This window comes from Osmerus eperlanus, chromosome 27 (genome assembly GCF_963692335.1).
Source record: "Osmerus eperlanus chromosome 27, fOsmEpe2.1, whole genome shotgun sequence".
Classification (NCBI taxonomy): Eukaryota; Metazoa; Chordata; class Actinopteri; order Osmeriformes; family Osmeridae; genus Osmerus; species Osmerus eperlanus.
The window spans coordinates 5403172-5421676 of record NC_085044.1 but is presented as its reverse complement, the minus strand read 5'-3'; the positions used below and the strand labels follow the sequence as shown (position 1 = coordinate 5421676).

The following is an 18505-nucleotide window of genomic DNA, read 5'->3' as shown; positions in this document are numbered from 1 at the left end:
TATTTATTTGCTGCAATATGAACACCATGTTCTCTAGGTCTAGACTCTAGATGCACACACATCCAGATCCAACTGCTCAAACTGTAAACTGAACAAAATTCCACAAAGGCAGCAGAACCTTCAGCAGACACGGATAATAGTGGTTGGCTGTGTGAGGTGTTGATCATTGTGGTTAGCAGTAATTTAGCCCTGGTTCACTGGTTTGAATCCTGCGTCAGCTGTCTACACTCAATCGGTGGCTTTGGTAGCCTAGTACCCCTGGGGACTCTCTCTCCCACGCTCCCCTAGCTCTGCACACACAAGCGCCACTTTTTCTGTCTGTTTAGTAGCCAATCACAACACCGCGCTGTGCTCAAGATGCGCCAGTCCCCTCTCCTATTTTTCAACTCGTGCAGGCGCGACTGAGGACCGACGCGACGACATGGATGCAGAGAGCCGGAGCAGAGTTGCTCGTAGTGTACCATAAGTGGGACTGAACGCTGTACCACTTCAGAGCTTTTCAACTCATTCTGGGATGACGCTGCTGAGATGAATGTCCGTGGAGAGTCTTTTGAGTAAAATAAGCTATGTAGTTTGAAGTGGAGTATCCTGTTTAAGCAGCATCATTGATAGGAAAAGAAGAAAACACACTTTATTAAGTTTGTGCGTTTCTGCTATAATGTTCTGTCGATTTGGAGATTGACATGTATGAATAGCACACCTTATCTCCTCTCAGCCGACCCAGGGACATATTTGGAGGGGGCTGGATGTTGCAGGCAGCTCGTCAGTGAGCTTTACCCGGCCAAGTGCGTCCCCAAGTCCCTATAACTCCCCGAACCGCATAGGATTCAAGGCACGATGATTCTCTTTGGAATACTTCTGAATCTAATATATCATGGTATGTGTTCTTTTATTCCGAATTTAACTCGTTTGTTTGTTTCCAAATCAAATTTCACACTGCATTGAAAAGGGCCCCATCCTTTGATACAACTACCAATTTGTTAGTTGTCTGTCATCACTCTTTATATAGAGTTCAACCGACGGACAGTCGGTCAGTGGAGTTCCGTACTTAATGTAGATCACCCATGTTCCTGTGTTTATTTGTATGCAGGCTAATGGGCGAACACGACGTTTGTAAGTGGACCGAATAATTACTGACAATACTAGGCTATATACTGTAGAATATCACGCTGAAGCCAGAATTATTTACCTCTAACCCTGGTCTTTTTCATTTCAGCTAGCTTTGTATTTGTTTATTTGCTTTACTATAGCTATTCAGTCTGCTTGTCCTAATTATATTCTACTGAATATCAATTACTTTCTGTAATTACATACTATAAAATCACTACAAAAAAAGTCTGCAATTAGCAGAAGGGGGTGCAGTTCAGTTCATTAATTCCATTCACTTTCCACTATGCTTATTAGTGCTATTCATTTGGAATACAGCAATCTGTGAAGGAATCCCATGCTCTACATATGTCCTTTCTTTCCATTGCCGACAAAGGAGCCGTATATTTAATTGCTGCCGACCTATAAAAGCTGTTGTAATCATTCAGGACTTGTGACTGAAACTGAAGCACTTACATCAACTCCCAGAGGCATAGGAGAGCCTTAGACAGGGTGATATATGGTTATAGTTATGACCATAGCGGGGTGACATCATTTTTGGAGGTCTTCAGGGCTCTTATCCTTGCCTGACCAGACAGAACGAGCCATTCAATTTGTTTATTATTACTTTTTTTTCATGGGTTTAATTAAATCCAGAGGAGAATGTCATGTATCTTTTGTGGTTAACTGTGATGAAATATTGGAACAAACAAATGCCTTGTTCCAGATCAAATAGCCAAACCAAGTGGGACCTTGCTTTCCTTTAAAAGGCTACTTTGTGTAGACAATACTATGTACAGATGTTTTGGAATTCAAGAACACCACTTAACACAAGGACAGTGTGTTCATACCGTTTTGAATGCAACATTAGCAACATATAATCCATTTATGGTAGGGAAATATATCCAGTGATATAACACAGTGTAACTGTTATTGAGTCAGCGACAGGTTGACAGGGATCTTTATGGTCCCTGTCGAGCCGCTGTACCAAGATGAAAGGCCTGAGCCACCCACTTTTGAGTTTCTACAAATTCAATATTTCGAAACACGCTGACATTATTTTCAGTGATTTCTTTTTTGTAGTAAATGTTTTTATACATATTTGCAAAGCTTTTATGCCTACCTGTCTGTACCCTTTTCATCATCCAATACAAAACACAAAATCGATACAGTTGTCAGAGTATCATGAAATACTGTACATATAAATGTATTTGATGAGGTCCTTTAAAGGACTTATTATTGTTAATGTTGACGCACCTTTCAATAAGGACACTTATAAAGTCCTAAATTGAGAACTGGTGTAGTCTAAATTATGGACAAGGGCAATAAACTCAGGTGTTTTGCTTAACAGAGCACAGAAGTTCCCGGGAATTTGTAAAAATAAATAAATAAATGTGTACGTGCGTGTGTGTGGTTGGAAATGTGCGCATGGATGTGTTTGGTGCATGTGCGCCTATGTGAATGCATTTGGTTGATAACCTTCATTTGGAACACTGTCGGTCTCTGAGAGCAGATGGCACAGGGCTTCATAGTCTGTACTCCGTGGATGGGAGGACAGCCCAGAATAGGAGACTTCTGCCACTGGGTGGAAGTCTTGTGTGCATAGCATTTTGGTGCTCCTATTTCTGGTATTGAGCTCTTAATGCATGCAGGACATCTGTTTGTGTCTCACACATCACCGCAAACGAAATTGTGTTGGGGCTGCTAGCTTATGCTCCAAATGTTATTTGACAAACTCCCCACCGTGAGATGGATATCATGCCTGGCCTTCTGATTCGCAGGTCTTCATGATCTGTTTTCTCCCATTCCTCTTTGGGATGGTAAAAGTGCGAGAAAGCCAGGAGTTATCTCTGCCGGTATCCATTTGTCCTTCCTCTTATCTTGACACCTTTTTATCTCCACTCTTCCAGTTTCTTTTTTTTGCCGGTATGAGTAAGAGTATGCAAATGGGGTTCAGTTCTGTCTCCTCATTTTTGAGGAGACAGAACAGGTCTTTGTTTTTCACTTGTCTTGAAGTTCTCTGCTTGAAACGTATCTGATGCTTCCATTCACACTACTGTATATGACCCATTTAAAATGAGCAAAATAACCTCTCATTATTACCTCGTTTGAAAATCAGCTTGAGATATCCAGGCCTAGATTTCTCAAAACAGAGGAGCCATAATCAGATATAGAACGGCATCTTTAACGCAGACTCACTCAGTGAATTCCAGGCCAGGCATTTCTGGTACACCAAATAGTTTCCAAGTGTGGGTGCCTGCTTGTACCTCTCAATAGTAAAAAACAAACAAAAAACCTTCATTTCTAAATCCGACGGAGGCTTTGTTTCGGAAATCTCAGACCTGCTGTCCTCGGGGCCCTCTGATGTGCCAGACGGTACCGTGAGAGCCTCAAAAGTGACCCCCAGCACTCCCCATGTGTCTGTCAGCGGCGCCACTCCACTAAGTTTGAAACTGAAGGTTGAACTGCTCTCTGACCAGTGAGCAGAGTGTTCCGGAGTGCCTGTAGGTGAAGCAGGGCTACTAGATTCGGTTTGGGTAGGGGAATTCGTCCTGGCTTTTCGAGGGACGCACATTTCGATCGCAGAGGCGACCACGAAAGCATGTGTTCAGCATGTGTGTTTGAATGAGTGTTTGGGCGTGGTGGTGGTGGTGGTAAGGGGGGGGGGGGGGGCAGGTTGTGTGGCGGCATGTGCATTTGTGAGGTGTGCGGCGCGTGTCTATTGTGGTGACATTAACCTCCTGCAGGTTGCCGAGCTAGGGAGCCACCAACTCTTCCTCGCAAAATATTATAAATTGTCGCCAGTGAGAAATCAATAGAGTGCATTAAGCCTCACATATCACAGGTATTCATCTCTCTTTCACACTCCAAAGATTTTCACTCTCCTACCCTGCCCCTCATTTTCCCTCCTCCCCCCCAACTCTTCTCGGTCCTCTCCAACCATTTTGTCGTAACTTAAACAACCCAACGTAGTGTGGCCACTTTTCATCATCGTTCCAATAAAGAACACTCCGGTAATTACCATAATTATGACTTCTCTCCCTGACAAGATTTACCAGAGCCTGGCCGGTACCTGACCTGGGTTCTAATGATCAGCAGGAGTTAGAGATAAGGCTCTCGGAAACAGAAGTTGCTGATTTGTTCTATCAGGGTCCTGGTCAGCCCAAGGGAATCAACACGCAGGAGAGGAGAATAATGAACATCCCACTGCCCGTAATGGAGATTACTGGCTGTCTGTTTAATTGCACCACCTAAGCCGAGAGGGGTTTTGCTTTTCTGTGATATTATATTATTATGAGGTGTCAGGATCTTTCGCCCGTGTGTGTGTGTGTGTTTGTGTGTGTGTGCGAATGCTAGTGTGTGTGTGCAGGAACAGGATATTGCTTCACAACCTCTCTGACATTGAAACCCTCATTACTTTCGGGGATGTCAGATAGAAACAATAATATCCCACAGTCCGTTCAAAATGATTGTTTCCAATCCTCCCAGATTAATGTACTTATTACAATCCTATACCCAGAAGCCCCCTGAAAGGGCAACACTGTTTTTACCTGAGAGACCGAGCCGCTTGGCGTCCACCACGCCACAGTCCCCAACCAATCAAATGATCTTAAAAATCCACCAGATGAACCACTTCACTAAGTTTCATTAAGATGTCTACGCTCCACTGGATATCCTCCAAACGTGCGTCGCAGTTAGTTTCATATTAATGTATTTCAAGCGCTCTCTGTCATTAATATTGCTGTTACACTTACATGCTTGGCAGTCATTTGCATAATACACGCCTCATTGGCCGGTTTCTGTGGGAGAACGCTGTTTTTCTTCACCCCTTCCCCAGAGGTTATGCGCTTGCCCCACCAGTCGGTTCTGCTAGGGTCCCCTGCCTCTGGCGACGGAGCATGTCCTTCTGTTTTTGACATGTCTCCTGCCAGAGTGAGATGTGGACCTCATGGGGTGCCTGGGATTGTAACAACACTGCACTGGAATTTAATTTCAGCTGTGCTCCATGCTCCTAGCCAGCATGGGCTTAATTGAAGCGTGTGACCATTTAATCACAATGCCCCTCGGTGACTTTTTTTCCTTCTTTCCTTTTTCTTCGTGTGTGTGCACGTGTGTGCATGTGCGTGTGTGCATGTGTGTGTGCCTTTTCCTGTGTGTGCCTGTGTGGGTATTTGTTTGTACTGTCTGGGTGTTCATTTCTCCTGAGTGACCGTAACAGGAATATTTTCGCAGTATCGACGCGCGTCCTTGAATTTGGCCGTCGAACGTCAACGGCAAATCGGACCGCGACAACCAGCCCTTCATCGCCACTGATCGTCACCCTTACGGCACCTCTGCTCTCCTCCTCCAGGCAGCCTGTCGGTGAGCGCCGGGCCTCTGGACTGCGTGGAGGCCGAGCGCGGCTGCCTGCTGGAGCAGGCCTGCATGGGGGTGTACGGGGTGCTGGAGTACTGCGTGGCCGAAGAGGCGGTGTCGCCCCTGGGCTCGGACGCCCGGAGGGAATGCCTGGAGGCCCAGAGTGCCCTGCAGAAACACCGGCCCCTCCAGACATGCAAGTGCCAGCGCGGCTCCCGCCGAGAGGAACACTGCCTCCGGGCGTACTGGACTGTCCGGTTTGCCGGTGGGTTGGTAAAGAAGCGCGTGCTCGTTTGTTTTGCGTCATTCGCGCGCGCGTGTGCGCGCGCGAATGTCGCCGTAACGGACTTGCCTGTCTGTGCCGCAGCTTACGACGAGTACGAAGTGTCCCCGTATGAAGACCTGGAGGTGGAGCTGGTGAGGAACATGGAGCTGTCTCGTATGGCCTCCATCATGGCAGGTAGGCATCGCCCCCTGAGGCTAAAACAAGATCTGACGCGATTCAGTCCTGTCGGTCATTCGAATCGGGACTGAATTGAGCATCGAGTGAAAACCTCTTTATCCTGTTTTTGTTCTCTCTGAATCCCCCTCTCCCACTACCCTCCACCACCCACCCCTCCTTCACAACCTCCCCCCCCCCCCCCCCCTCCCCAGCCTCCTCCCTCCCTCTGGATGGGCAGAACCAGTGCCTGAAGGCCGCCCAGGACTGCGGCCTGTACGAGAAGTGCGGCTCCCTCCGCTCGGAGTACGTGGTGGCCTGCACCAAGCGGGCGCCCGGTTCGGACGGCGGCTGCAACCGGCAGAAGTGCCACCGGGCGCTGCGGCGCTTCCTGGAGCGCGTGCCTGAGGAGTACAGCCTGGCGCTGCTCTTCTGCCCGTGCTCGGACGCCCTGTGCGGGGAGCGGAGGAGGAAGACCATCGTGCCGTCGTGCTCCTACGAAGAGAGGGACAGCAAGCCGAACTGTCTCAGTCTGCAGGGCTACTGCATCAGGGATGAGCTGTGTAGGTGAGCTGGGTTGGGCTGGGCCTAGTTGGGCCTGACCAAGCTGGGCTGAACTAGACTGGACCAAGCTGGGCTGGACTAGACTGGACCAAGCTGGGCTGAACTAGACTAGATCCAGCTGGGCTGGGCAAGATATGTGCTGATTTTGACCATGTTGAATTTGAGTAAGATTGCCTAGGGCCAAGCTGGTAGGGTTAGGTTCTAGGTTGTGTTATTCCAGTTTCAGTAATACCGTCCATTGGACGTCATGATAGTTTTAGAAGAGACAGTAGTGAATAGTGACATCACGGTAAAAAAAAGTGAAAAAGTTTTTATTTAACAGGCTACTGAGTGGTGGATGGTTCTGCCAGGGGAGCAGGTGAGAGGAATGAGCATCAGTTGGATGTGAATTACGAATCCACCATTGACTTTGGCTTTAACTCTGCTCTCTTTCCGGAACGTGCTCAAAGAATCAGCCACAGGAGTACACAGTCGGCACCGATATCATTTGGAAATCTACACAAAAACATTGCAACAGCTCCCACCCCGCAGCATGTTCCCGAAAGTTATGAAATATAAATAACAGACTTGCGAGGAGGTCGTCCTGAACGTAGCCTTGCTCTATGGACAGTTAGGCTTTCCACGTGGCATGAATCCTGAATCCAAGAAATGTGCAACAACAAACCTGCTGTGGCAAATACTCACACACTCTCATCCTCTGTGTTTGTGTGTGCGCGCGTGTGTATGCTTTTTTTTTGGGCCTGTGTGTGTGTGTGTGTCTGTCTGTCAGATCTCGACTGGCTGATTTCCAGCACAACTGCCAGCCCTCTTCACAGTCTCCCTCTGGCTGCATGAGAGAGAGTGGAGCCGTTTGCCTCAAGGCCTACGCTGGACTCATAGGTGAGCTGGGGAGCCAGGAAGAGAGAAAGAGAGAGAGAGAGAGAGAGAGAGAGAGAGAGAGAGAGGGGGGTGGAGAGTGGGATGGAGAAAGACGTCGAGGGATAAAAATGTAAGAAGGAAAGAACAATGAAAGCCGGAGAGGGAGAACAGAGTGGGCTCCAGGGGCTGTTTAATCAGGTTGTTGTCATTAGCTGTTACCCCCTGGGTGTAAGCTTCATTTCCCTTCCTTGTTTGGTTCTGTTTCACGTCAGTTCGGTTCGCAGTTATGGTTTGAGATGTGGGGGACAGCTGTGAAGTGTCTGAGACCACGTACCCGCCTCGGTGCGAACCTGGGATGTCGTGAGGTAGACTTCCAATCCCAGAATCCCACAGCACAGCTTCCTCCCTCACAAGAAGGCACAGTCTCAGCCTCCATCTTGGAATCTCACGTGCCAACTCACGTGTTTTCGGGTCCCAAAAACAATGCTTAGATAACTAGGTAATTGGTTCCAGAGCTTGCTTAGCGCTCTGCAAAACTGAAAATTTGGAAAACGTTTGGCAGGATGTTGGTGTCTATTAACCAAAGCGGATAATTATGGAGTAAAGAATGTGAGTGTTTAGTGACCAACAGTATTCAAAATACAAACTCTACTGAGCTTCAAACAAGCTGCAGTAGGGCACCAATAAACCAGGGGGCGGTGCGGTGTTTTACCCGTTGTTTTGTAAGACCCCCTTTTTGGCTTCCTCAGGTACCATCATGACCCCTAACTACGTGAGCAACAGCAGCACGGAGGTGTCTCAGTGGTGCAGCTGCGAGGGCAGCGGCAATCAGTGGCAGGACTGTCGCAACATCCTACACATGTTCAGCTCCAACACCTGTCTACGTGAGTCGATTGGAGCCGATGGAGGAGAAATATAGCACCCAACCCCCCCCCCCCCCACACACACACACACACACACACACTCCCCTCCAACAGGTTTGACTGTGTGTTGGGGGCTCAAACCTGTTGGAGAGGAGTACACCTAATATATTACCTAAACCTTAAAGTGTTTTTTTGGGGTGTTTTTTTTTGTTGAGTTTTCAGCACCACTCGAATATTGGCATGGAATTTCGATGACTCGATAATTAGCTCGTTCTAATGCTGGGTTTCGGAGAGTGCCGACGATGACTCAGATGAGATGAATGATTTAACATTCTAATGACATCTACATCATCATCATGAGCGGGTTTAATAATAGATACATGATGGATGGTGATGAAGACAGTAACAGTGGACACTGGGTGATTTGTGGGTGAAGAGGATATGTATGCCGTTATCCACGACCAAAGCATAATGCAAACAATCTTTCGGGGTGAAAGCAATGCCGACTGAGATTCCGTTTGTTGTTTCGTCTCAGTGAATGCCATCAGCTCCATGGGCGCCTCCCCGCCGCGCCCGGGAGAGAACATACCCCAGACCCCCCCCCAACCTACCCCACGGCTTTACCAGGACAAGGTCCACGTCTACGTGCTACCAGACGTCAACGACGTGAGTACCGCCGCAGAGCTCCCCGTCCACTCGCCGCAGCCCCGTAGCACCTGGAGCCTGTCCGTTCTCTTCAGTCCTCCCTCGGTTGAAATACATGTGAACGCCTCTCCGAGAGAGAGAGAGAGAGAGAGAGAGAGAGAGAGAGAGAGAGAGAGAGAGAGAGAGAGAGAGAGAGAGAGAACGAGAGGCTGCGTTGGAACAAGGCCCGCGTCGAGTGGCCGCCGCCAACGCGGACCAAAGGGCCGTCGCGGAGGTCCGAGTCGTGTCGGGCGGCATGTCGGGGGGCCGCGCGAGGGACCGAGCGGCCTTCGAGGCGTCAAGGAGGCAAGGAGGGGGAACAGGGACAGACGCGGAGAGCTTGGAGCCCCGCCGTAGGTGCAGCCCCAACTCGGCGGATTTAACAGGACCTGGCATTTCCCCCCGCCCCCCTCACCTCGGCCCTTCCCCTCCTCTCTCTCTCTCTCTCTCTCTCTCTCTCTCTCTCTCTCTCTCTCTCTCTCTCTCTCTCTCTCTCTCTCTCTCTCTCTCTCTCTCTCTCTCTCTCTCTCTCTCTCCTCCCCTCCGTCGCTCTGCGTGCGAGGATTAGCCCGTAGGTGTTTGCAGGAGGGAGCATCAATCCTCTTGTGTTAATATTCATGTATTCACTCCCATCTGTCTCTTATCCTCCTTTCTCTCCCCATCCTAATCCCTCTTATTCCCTTTCTGCTCCCCCCCCCCCCCCCCCCCCCCCAATCTTTTCTGCCTCCCCGATCCACCTCCTCTCCCCCTGTAACCTCGGAGCCCCCAGTTCAGTTCCTGGATATCCTCCAACAGTATTTATGTTCTTCCAGTTCTTACTTCTCATCCAACATCATGACTGAGGCCCAAAGCATTAGCCTTTGTAGTAAGACAGATCCTTACATCTCCGCTAATCCTCCAATGGCTAAATTTTTCTCTCCGCTGATGATATCCACACTGTACGGCATGGATCATGTTAGCTTGCTTCCTCGATTCACCCAGGGCTGGGAGAATTGTTGCCATTATCTCCACCAACCAGATACACAACGAACAAAACCAAGTATTTTCTGGGCCCGCAAACTCGGTTTTCCTTTTTTTCCCTGATCTGGTCATCATGCCTCTCTCTCTCTCTCTCTCTCTCTCTCTCTCTCTCTCTCTCTCTCTCTCTCTCTCTCTCTCTCTCTCTCTCTCTCTCTCTCTCTCTCTCTCTCTCTCGCTCTCAGATGGAGGACAGTGAGGAGGCAGAGGAAGAGGAAGAGGAAGAGGAGAACAGCCAAGAGTTCAGCATAATCCCTCCCTACTCTGAGAAAGACGCCAGCGTGGAGTCTGGGACTCGTGGCAGCCACAGGGCAGCGGCCAGCCAAACAGCACCCATGGTGCCTCTGTTGCTACTGCCTGCCTGCACACTGGGCTGGGGGGGGCGGGGCTAGACACCAACCACCCCACGCCCCTCCCTATGCCCCCCGACCTCCCTACGCCCCCCTCCTCCACACACACACACGCACACACACACTCTCCGCTCAACCAGGCTCACCTCCACCAAGGCCAAGGGACAGAAATCTCCGAGACTGAGAGGAGGACAAAAACAAAGATCGTCATCTCTGTCACTTTTGGTTTGAATTGTAATTTGATTTGACGTTCTTTTTATTATTTTTTTTGCTACCTTACTCACTTTTTTTTTTCCTAGCTGGTCCTCCTACTTTATTGTGAGTCCTCCAGGCCTCTCTCCCTCAATTCTTTTTCAGCAGCACATATGAAACCCAGCCAGCTGACTTGTAAATTGATGTATGAATTAATAAGGACTGTCTGACAGGATCAATTTGACTTGGCGAGGCCTGCTTCAGATAGGGCCTCAGGATGCATATCGCCCCCGGACCACGCCCCCCCCCCCTCACCCCCTAATAACGAGAAGCCGATCGCTCAAGGCCAAACTCCCCATGCTCTCTGGAAACATTTCCTACTGTCTTCCCTGCTACTGCGACAGTTCAACAACAATCCCCTTCCTACCACTTCGCTGGCTCTCCTTGCCGTCGTGCGCCTCTCCTCCGAGTGTCCGTGTCGTCTCTGCCAAACGAGCCAAACATATCAAATCACTACTCACGGTTAAAAGATGTGCAAGACGACACGTGCGTCTCCGAACCTCGGCTCCGTCTCACCCCCTCGCACGGCCCTTCAGATGATCATCTCTCGTTTCCAACTCCCCCACCCCCCCCCCCCCACCCCCCCCCGACCTCGAACCTGACGTTTTTTTTTCACCCCGGCTGTGTTGCGTGGACGGCCACTAGTCGTAAGAGCAAATTAGAATAACGACGGCCGAGAGAAAAACGGGCCCGACTACGCAATCAGCGAAATCAGATGGCTCAGCAGACAGATGTTGGGCCGGTCTGGGTTTGGGCTCGGGGGAGAGTGGAGCCAATTTGCTGGCGTCTGGGCTCCACGGCTGCTCTGCTTCCTCAGGTGTTGTTGTTATAGCTTAGGTGAGACAATATCACATTCGGCTCCCCCTTCGGTTTCCGCCCCTCCCAGGGTTGGAGAAGGGAGAGGGTGTGCAGGGGAAGTGAGGGAAGTGAGGGGGGGTGGGGGGTGGAGGGGGTGGAGAGGAGCCTCCAGCACTCCTGGTCATTGAGCAGAACATCAGCCTCATTCTCTGCCTGATAAATCTTTTGCTGACGTTAATGTTTCTTTTTTGCATAGTTCATTTTCTGGAGGAACTTGCTAAATTAAGTTTCACCTGCAGGGGAGGTGGGGCAGTGTGTGTGTGTGTGTGTGTGTGTAGGGCGAGGGGGCTGGGCTGGGGGCCCGGTTGCTGGTGAACCAGCCATCTGAGATGAGAGCGTACCTGATTTCATCTCGCTCTCCACCGGGAAACGTAACCTTCATGTGCTGTGATCCCTGTGATAACGCAGTTTGGCCCATGCCAAAAAGGGGAGACGTCTTAAAACTGTGTACAACTCCTTGCCGTTTCAGTTTCCATGAACTGCGCGTGTGGTGGAGGGTGGCTGCGGAGATCGAGATCATTACGTGCGTTAATTAAGGCGGGCAAGATGGTATTAGAGCCCACTGACACCCTGTCCAATCTGGACAGTGACGCTGATGATGACTCGTGTTCGTTTTTAATAGGCGCTGTCATCCCTCCCAGCCCGCCTTAGGATCCCCATGCCAGTCATCATCAAAGTGACTGACAGCGCACGGGATGATGTTGTCGGAGTCGCCCGCTCTGATTTACACCCAGAAACGCGCCACATAAATATGAGCCTAAGCCGGACTGGAGGAGGGCAGGGGGGGGGGGGGGGGGGAGACGGGCGCACGACTCTAAATTTACCGCGTTGGTTTGTTTGAACAGCTGTACTCGCTCATATTTCTCACCCTCATGCCTGAACGCTTTCCATTGATCATCCAGATATGAGGTTGGTTTCCCGCAGTGCTGTCCGGCCCAATTTGGAGCAGACTTAAAGGAGAAAAAGCCGGAGGATGAGTGGAGCTCTGACAAAGATGGACAGGGCCTGCGTGAGGACGGGACGGGGCGACCGAAAGAGGGAGAAAAAGATGGGGAAAACGAGAGAGAGAGTGAGAGAGAGTTAGAGAGAGAGAGTGAGTGAGAGAGTTACAAAGAGAAAGAGAGAGCGTTAGAGAGAAAGAGAGCGAGAGTTAGGGAGAGAAAGAGAGAGTTAGAGAGAGAAAGAGAGAGTTAGAGAGAGAAAGAGAGAGAGTTAGAAAGAGAAAGAGAGAGATGGAAAGAGACAGTGAGTGAGGGAGAGAGTTAGAGAGAGAGAAAGAGAGATGGAAAGAGACAGACAGAAAGAGAGAGAGAGAGAGAGAGAGAGAGAGAGAGAGAGAGAGAGAGAGAGAGAGAGAGAGAGAGAGAGAGAGAGAGAGAGAGAGAGAGAGACACGTGGATGCGATCCTAAGGCTCTCAGTAGCATTAGTGTTGTAGCCAGGCCTCTCAGATTTATTTTCATGCCTCCAGCCGCGAGACCAGTCTCAGTTCTGCTGTATTACTCCTGCGCTTTAATGTCCCTTGCTAAGTGTGTGTGTGTGTGTGTGTGCGTGTTTACGTGTGTGCGTGTCTGTGTATCCACATCCTGGCCTTAGACACAAGCGCACTCTATCACCCATTCCCAACTCACACTGTCACCGGGTCTATTTTAGAATCTCGAATGTGTCACAAATAACGCGTTCCCCAGAGTAGCCTTCCACATTCGCCATCACCTTCTTCTGGTTTCGTGTCAAGCCTTCACGTTGGCACAACAATGTACCATCAAGTAGAAAACGTTTTATTACTACGTGTACCTCAAACGGAAAATGTACAGGACCTTTCGATGAGTTCTCTCTTGTTGTAATTATCATTGAGAGTGAAACAGTGAACAGTGCAGTGTTGAAATGGTTTAGGCCTGTTTGGTCTTACTTGATGTATGCCTCCTGTAAGTGTATATATGTACAGAAAACAGTCCCGATTTAGACCCTCAGTATCTATGTCTGTTTGTAACAGTGAAACACTATTGTTGACACACATGCTTCTGTCTCTGTCTCTGGCACTGATATAAGCAAAAAAACGATGGCGATGCCTCATCGACGTAGCTTGGCATTTATCTCCATAGCGACGGTCGTTTACCGTCAGAGAAGAGAAGGCGCCGCACATGGACACCCATCGTAACTGCGGGTTTACAGACCAGACGTGGTTCCAGTGGGAGAAAAGCAGGATTATCTCTCTGAATCGCACCCCCCCCCCCCTTCCGACGGCTCGGCAACCGCCGGCGTCTGAGACTGCTTGAAGTCAGGGACATCCTCTGCTTGGAAATCGGGTTTAGGCTTTCAGCGTGAGCCTTCTTTACGTGCAGCACCCACTCTCTGAACCGCCGTGAGCCTGTATGTTAGCGTCGAAGCAGCAAGCCATGGACATGTTTTGTGGGTGGGGGTTTAATGGAAACTCTGTAAGTGAAACATGGATCCCACTGCACAGAATGTTTGTATTTGGACCTCAGACTTTAGACTGATAGAATGGAAGGAATGGTCATTAGGTAACCAGTCAGTCTTAGCTTTGAGATGGTTTCAAATTATTCAGAAGGGTTCTTCAACAGGTTCTATGTGTCCAACCATGGCTTATTCATTCCAGTCATTGCCAGTGCTCGGTGGTTGCGACATCACTTCCTGTATCGCAGGATTCGACTCCATGGTGACAGGTTGTACCATGTCCATACCTGTTCGTTGGTGTGAAAGAACTCTATTGTGTGGCACTGTGTGAGCTCAATGTGATTCTTGACGCCCTTCTGTTTTGCTCCAAGCACAGATGGATTTGCAGCGCTTTGTCGAAATGAGTACATACTGTACAATAAAAAACCACTGACAGAAATGTCCACTTTGTCATTGTCCTTGCTTTGTCAACTCTATGTTTCACGAGTTTGCCTATATCTATATCAGGTGAAAGAGAACATTAAACTGCTGTCTCACCTATTCACATCACCTATGTCTTCCCTCCAGATGAAATGAACTGAATCCTGGACGATCCTGCTCAGGTTCATCTTAGTTCTGTCACTTGGCCGGACATTTTGTTTTCCGGAGTGCAACACTCAAATTGATGACTTTCTTTTAGACCCAGTCAAAAATATCTTCACCCCAGCCCTTGAGAACGCTGAACAGGTAGATTGAGATTCCACTGCTACGAGTCAGCACTCTTATCTCACTGTGGCTAGCTGCCGTCATTTGCTCCGTGGAAAGTGCTTGATAAGTACTACTTATCATGGTAATTTGCCAAGCGGGAGGGCCTCATCTGGGATCTCTCCCCCGCCCTCCACTTAGAACATTCCCCCACCACTACCAGCTCATTCTCATGCCGCCACGTGCATCTTTTGATTCACATTTTGCCCATTTTGCCTTGGAGGGACTCTTTATCTTCCTTTGACTGCACGAAAGGATGAGGTTTGTGAGGCAACCAGAAGACGAGGGAAAGCCTTTTAGACAGGAATGGACTTCCCTAATGGCTCGAGTTCTTTCTCTCTTTCTAACCCCTGCGGTTCAATACTTTATCAAGAATTATTCGGCCACTCATTAAGCTAATGTAGCTACATTAGCTTAGCATTAGCTAATGCTTACAGTTTTTCTCAATTGTTTACACACAAATACTGGTACTTGAGACACAATGACCACAACATGTAACTCATGCACCAACCCCATGAACCAATTCTGCTAAACTACAAGCACAGTTCCTGCTTTACACTCAAATTGCAGTTCTAAAACACACTTTTTTCAAAACACTACACACAATTCTCTGCATTTGGAACAATTTTCATGAAGAAAATCTTTTGTTTTCACAAGGAACACACTGCCATTCAAATACGCACACTGACTCATCGCATGGACAAACACCTGTCACACAGTTTTACAATTAGCAATCAGAGCTTTAGCATAGGGTGGGAGAGCTTTAGCAAGGGCAACAGGTGGCCTCTTCTGTTTTTGAGCAATGGATGCCAACATTGGAAACAGAGGCAGAGGCAGAGGAGTGAGAGTAAGAGGAGGAGGACGGGGAAGACGAGGATGAGGAAGGCCAAGGACCATAATCTCTGATGAGATCCGAGCCGCTTTGGTTGACCATGTGTTCAACCATGGTCTAACAATGAGGGAGGCTGGGCAAAGAGTACAGCCAAATTTGAGCAGGTACACTGTAGCATCCATCATCCGGACTTTCCGAAATGAAAATAGGTAAGAAATCTACTCTCACTACAAAATTGCAGTAGGCCTACTGCATATCAATACAGTACTCAATGAGTACATTAGTACAGTATTGCCTGTGGACTGTTCTGTATGACTGTAAAAATAAAGTATGTTTCAAGTATTTGGAAAATGTATTCCAACTTTGTATTCCTACACAGTATTTACAGTATTTTACTATTAGTTTGGCAGAACTGAAAGATTATCAACACAAGGTGGTCGGGAACGTCTTCTGTCTCCTGAACAGGAAACTGAAATCATGAACATGGTCCTAGAAAATAACGCCATAACATTACGGCAAATACAAAGAAAAATAATAATAATGTAACTGTATACACTATACAGTAAATTATTCTGTTGTTTTGCATGTAGACCACTGTGTACATTGTTTTTCTGGGAAAAATACGTAAAATATATGTGTTACCGTGTATTTCTGTGTTCTGAGTATAAAAACAATACTTTACAACAAATATTTTACAACACACTTATGTATGTACTGTCTGTAGTAAGTGTAACACTGAACAAAAAAAGGCCTAACTCACTATGATGAATGAAGAAGAAGTGTTTTCCATTCATCATAGTGTTTTACATTGAGCGCATCAGTGTTCAAATGGTTCTTATAAATGTCTATCCATATGATGGTTTGTGTTTGTCATTTAAAAACAAAATAGCATTTTGAGATTAAATAACATTGTTTTGAATGTTAAGTTTAATTTTGCAGGAGAAGTGAGGGGTTTTGCCCATTTTGTGTGTGTTTTTTTGATTTGTGTGTAGAGTTCTGAGAGTATGAGGTATGCATTCAGAAAATGTGTGTAACCAATAGAGAAAAACTGTAAGCTACACTACATTAGCTTAGCATTAGCTAATGCTTACAGTTTTTCTGAATTGCTAAAACACTAAAACCCATTGGCTGAACAAAGTTCTCAGTTGCCTGAACTCATGTAGCTAATTGTGCAGTCTGTTGTCAATACCTTAAACCATTTCACATGGTAAAACACAATTTGCAGATCTCACATAGACTTTTCAGCAAAACTCTAAACACATTCTCATTCTCAAAACACATTCTGCACTCTAATGCACATGTCATCCATACTGGTAAACACAAATGGCAACAATCAAATACAAATAGAGAAAACATGTCATTGACAAAACACAACCACTCAAAATTGATTTCACTTGTTTCAAATGATGTGACACAACCAATATAAGCCAGTTCAGAGAGCAAACAGGTTGTTGAAGGTGGGAAAATATTTCTTGTGATGTCAACAAAGTGCTCTGGCCTGACCCAGCCCAAAGACAAGAAGAAGCACATTGATCACATGTTTACTCCTTAGATTGTTGTCCCTTTTACTGTAGTATTGTATACTGTAGTACAGTGCATTGTAGGCTGTATACTGTACAATGAACAAATTGTATGGCCCTGAACATTGTGCTTTCCATTTGTTACAGTAACAGTACTGACTGCTCAATAGATTTTGACTGGTTGCAGGTTCATGTCAACAAAGAATAAGAGTGAGTTGTGAGTAGTGAGATGCAGGGTACAGTACTGTATAGGGGTACAAGGAGAAGAAAGAACAAAAAAAATTGCAAAGAGCAAAGCAGAGTAGTAATTTCTGATACATTTTGAGCTACTATGATAGAACATGTTGTCGTTCATCAAAAGACAATGACGGATAAATATGAAATTTGTTTTGAGGTTACGTAAAAATGATCTTCTCCTTGAGAACTATATGTTTTGAACAATGTGTTTTCAATTTTATTGTGTATTGTTCACTGACTGCTTGATAGTGTATATAATTTTGATCACTTTGTTTATGATTTGAGAGCAGTGTTTGATTTTGAGCACAGGTAAATCTGTTTTGAGGCGAAAGCTTGATTTTGAGCACAGGTAAAAGTGTTTTGAGGCGAAAGTTTCATTTTGCAAGAGGATTCAGAGGTTTTGAACCTGCATAATGTAGCCGACATGGCACACATAACAGAAAAGGCTACAGATCCATAGCAGATATTAAATAATCCAGATCCAAAGCTCCCAGATGATATTTTTCTCTAAAAGAATTACTCAGACGTACCTTTTTTTTTTACACCCTGAAAGAACAGTAAAACTTGATTGGTAGGAAGCTTCCCCAATAACACATTCACTGGTTGGAAAGATGCGACAGAATCAACAATTCAACCCTGAGTTCACTGGTCTGACCCACGATTTCTGAAGGAGAGTTAACAAACTCTATATGCGCAAAGTATTAAATGTGCTTTTCTTTGCCTTGCTCTGACTCATGAGTTATCCATCCAAGCAGCACAGCCAGAAATGGAACATAGAAATCAAAACGACTTAATAAGTATTGAACCTCCAATTTGTGTTAAAAGCCAGAACAATATACACAGGAACAAAAAAATGAGAAAAACAAGGAAAAACGAGACAAAGGACAAATAATTGTCCATAGAGTGTGATTGGATCTAGGTGAATAAACATTTGATTATGATGCACTGAGACATCTTGTCTGTCCCACTCCCCACCAAGATACAAAGCAGAAATGGCCCGAGGCCAGCTATGTCCAGGGATCAGGGTGGGCAAACTCAACCAGGTGTGTGGGCCAGCACACAGACACTCCCTGCAGCATGTGTGACTAGACCTGACCTGATTCAACGGTTGGATGGAACTAACTTTCACTATGGACAACATGTCTGCATGCAGATAAAGTCCAAATATAAAAAACGTAATATTTCTGTTACCTCTTCACAGACTTGGTGTAAGGATGAGATCTCTGTCTCCAGGTAGGCCAAGGATGCACGACAATATAAAAGTGTTGACTTGGTTTATTAGCAACGACGTCGGATCATGCCACCAATCCACAACAGAGTGGCTAGCATGAGTGAAGACTGTCTCTCTCCAGAGTGCTTAAATACAGTAGTTGGACATGTTCAAACAAAGAATGCACAGAATCGTTTCCTTAAAAAGGTCTCAGTGGTCAGT

General features: G+C 47.1%; 1 protein-coding gene across 1 annotated transcript; it reads left to right on the top strand.

Moving 5' to 3' along the window:
- The first annotated feature begins 320 nt into the window (after nucleotides 1–320).
- LOC134013929 (GDNF family receptor alpha-4-like) lies at nucleotides 321–11023 on the top strand. The gene is made up of 8 exons (XM_062453707.1): nucleotides 321–877; nucleotides 5438–5707; nucleotides 5810–5902; nucleotides 6097–6448; nucleotides 7215–7324; nucleotides 8053–8187; nucleotides 8702–8832; nucleotides 10053–11023. Exons 1-8 carry the CDS (start codon nucleotides 838–840, stop codon nucleotides 10257–10259), a joined length of 1338 nt encoding a protein of 445 aa, XP_062309691.1. The 5' UTR covers nucleotides 321–837; the 3' UTR covers nucleotides 10260–11023.
- The last annotated feature ends 7482 nt before the right edge of the window (nucleotides 11024–18505 follow it).

Bases quoted from the DNA above. Each gene is read 5' to 3' on its own strand.
- LOC134013929 (XM_062453707.1), top strand. From the start codon at position 838: ATGATTCTCTTTGGAATACTTCTGAATCTAATATATCATG. The intron at 5,903-6,096 runs GTAGGCATCGCC...CCCCCTCCCCAG, and splicing joins TATGGCCTCCATCATGGCAG to CCTCCTCCCTCCCTCTGGAT. The intron at 8,833-10,052 runs GTGAGTACCGCC...TCTCGCTCTCAG, and splicing joins TGCTACCAGACGTCAACGAC to ATGGAGGACAGTGAGGAGGC.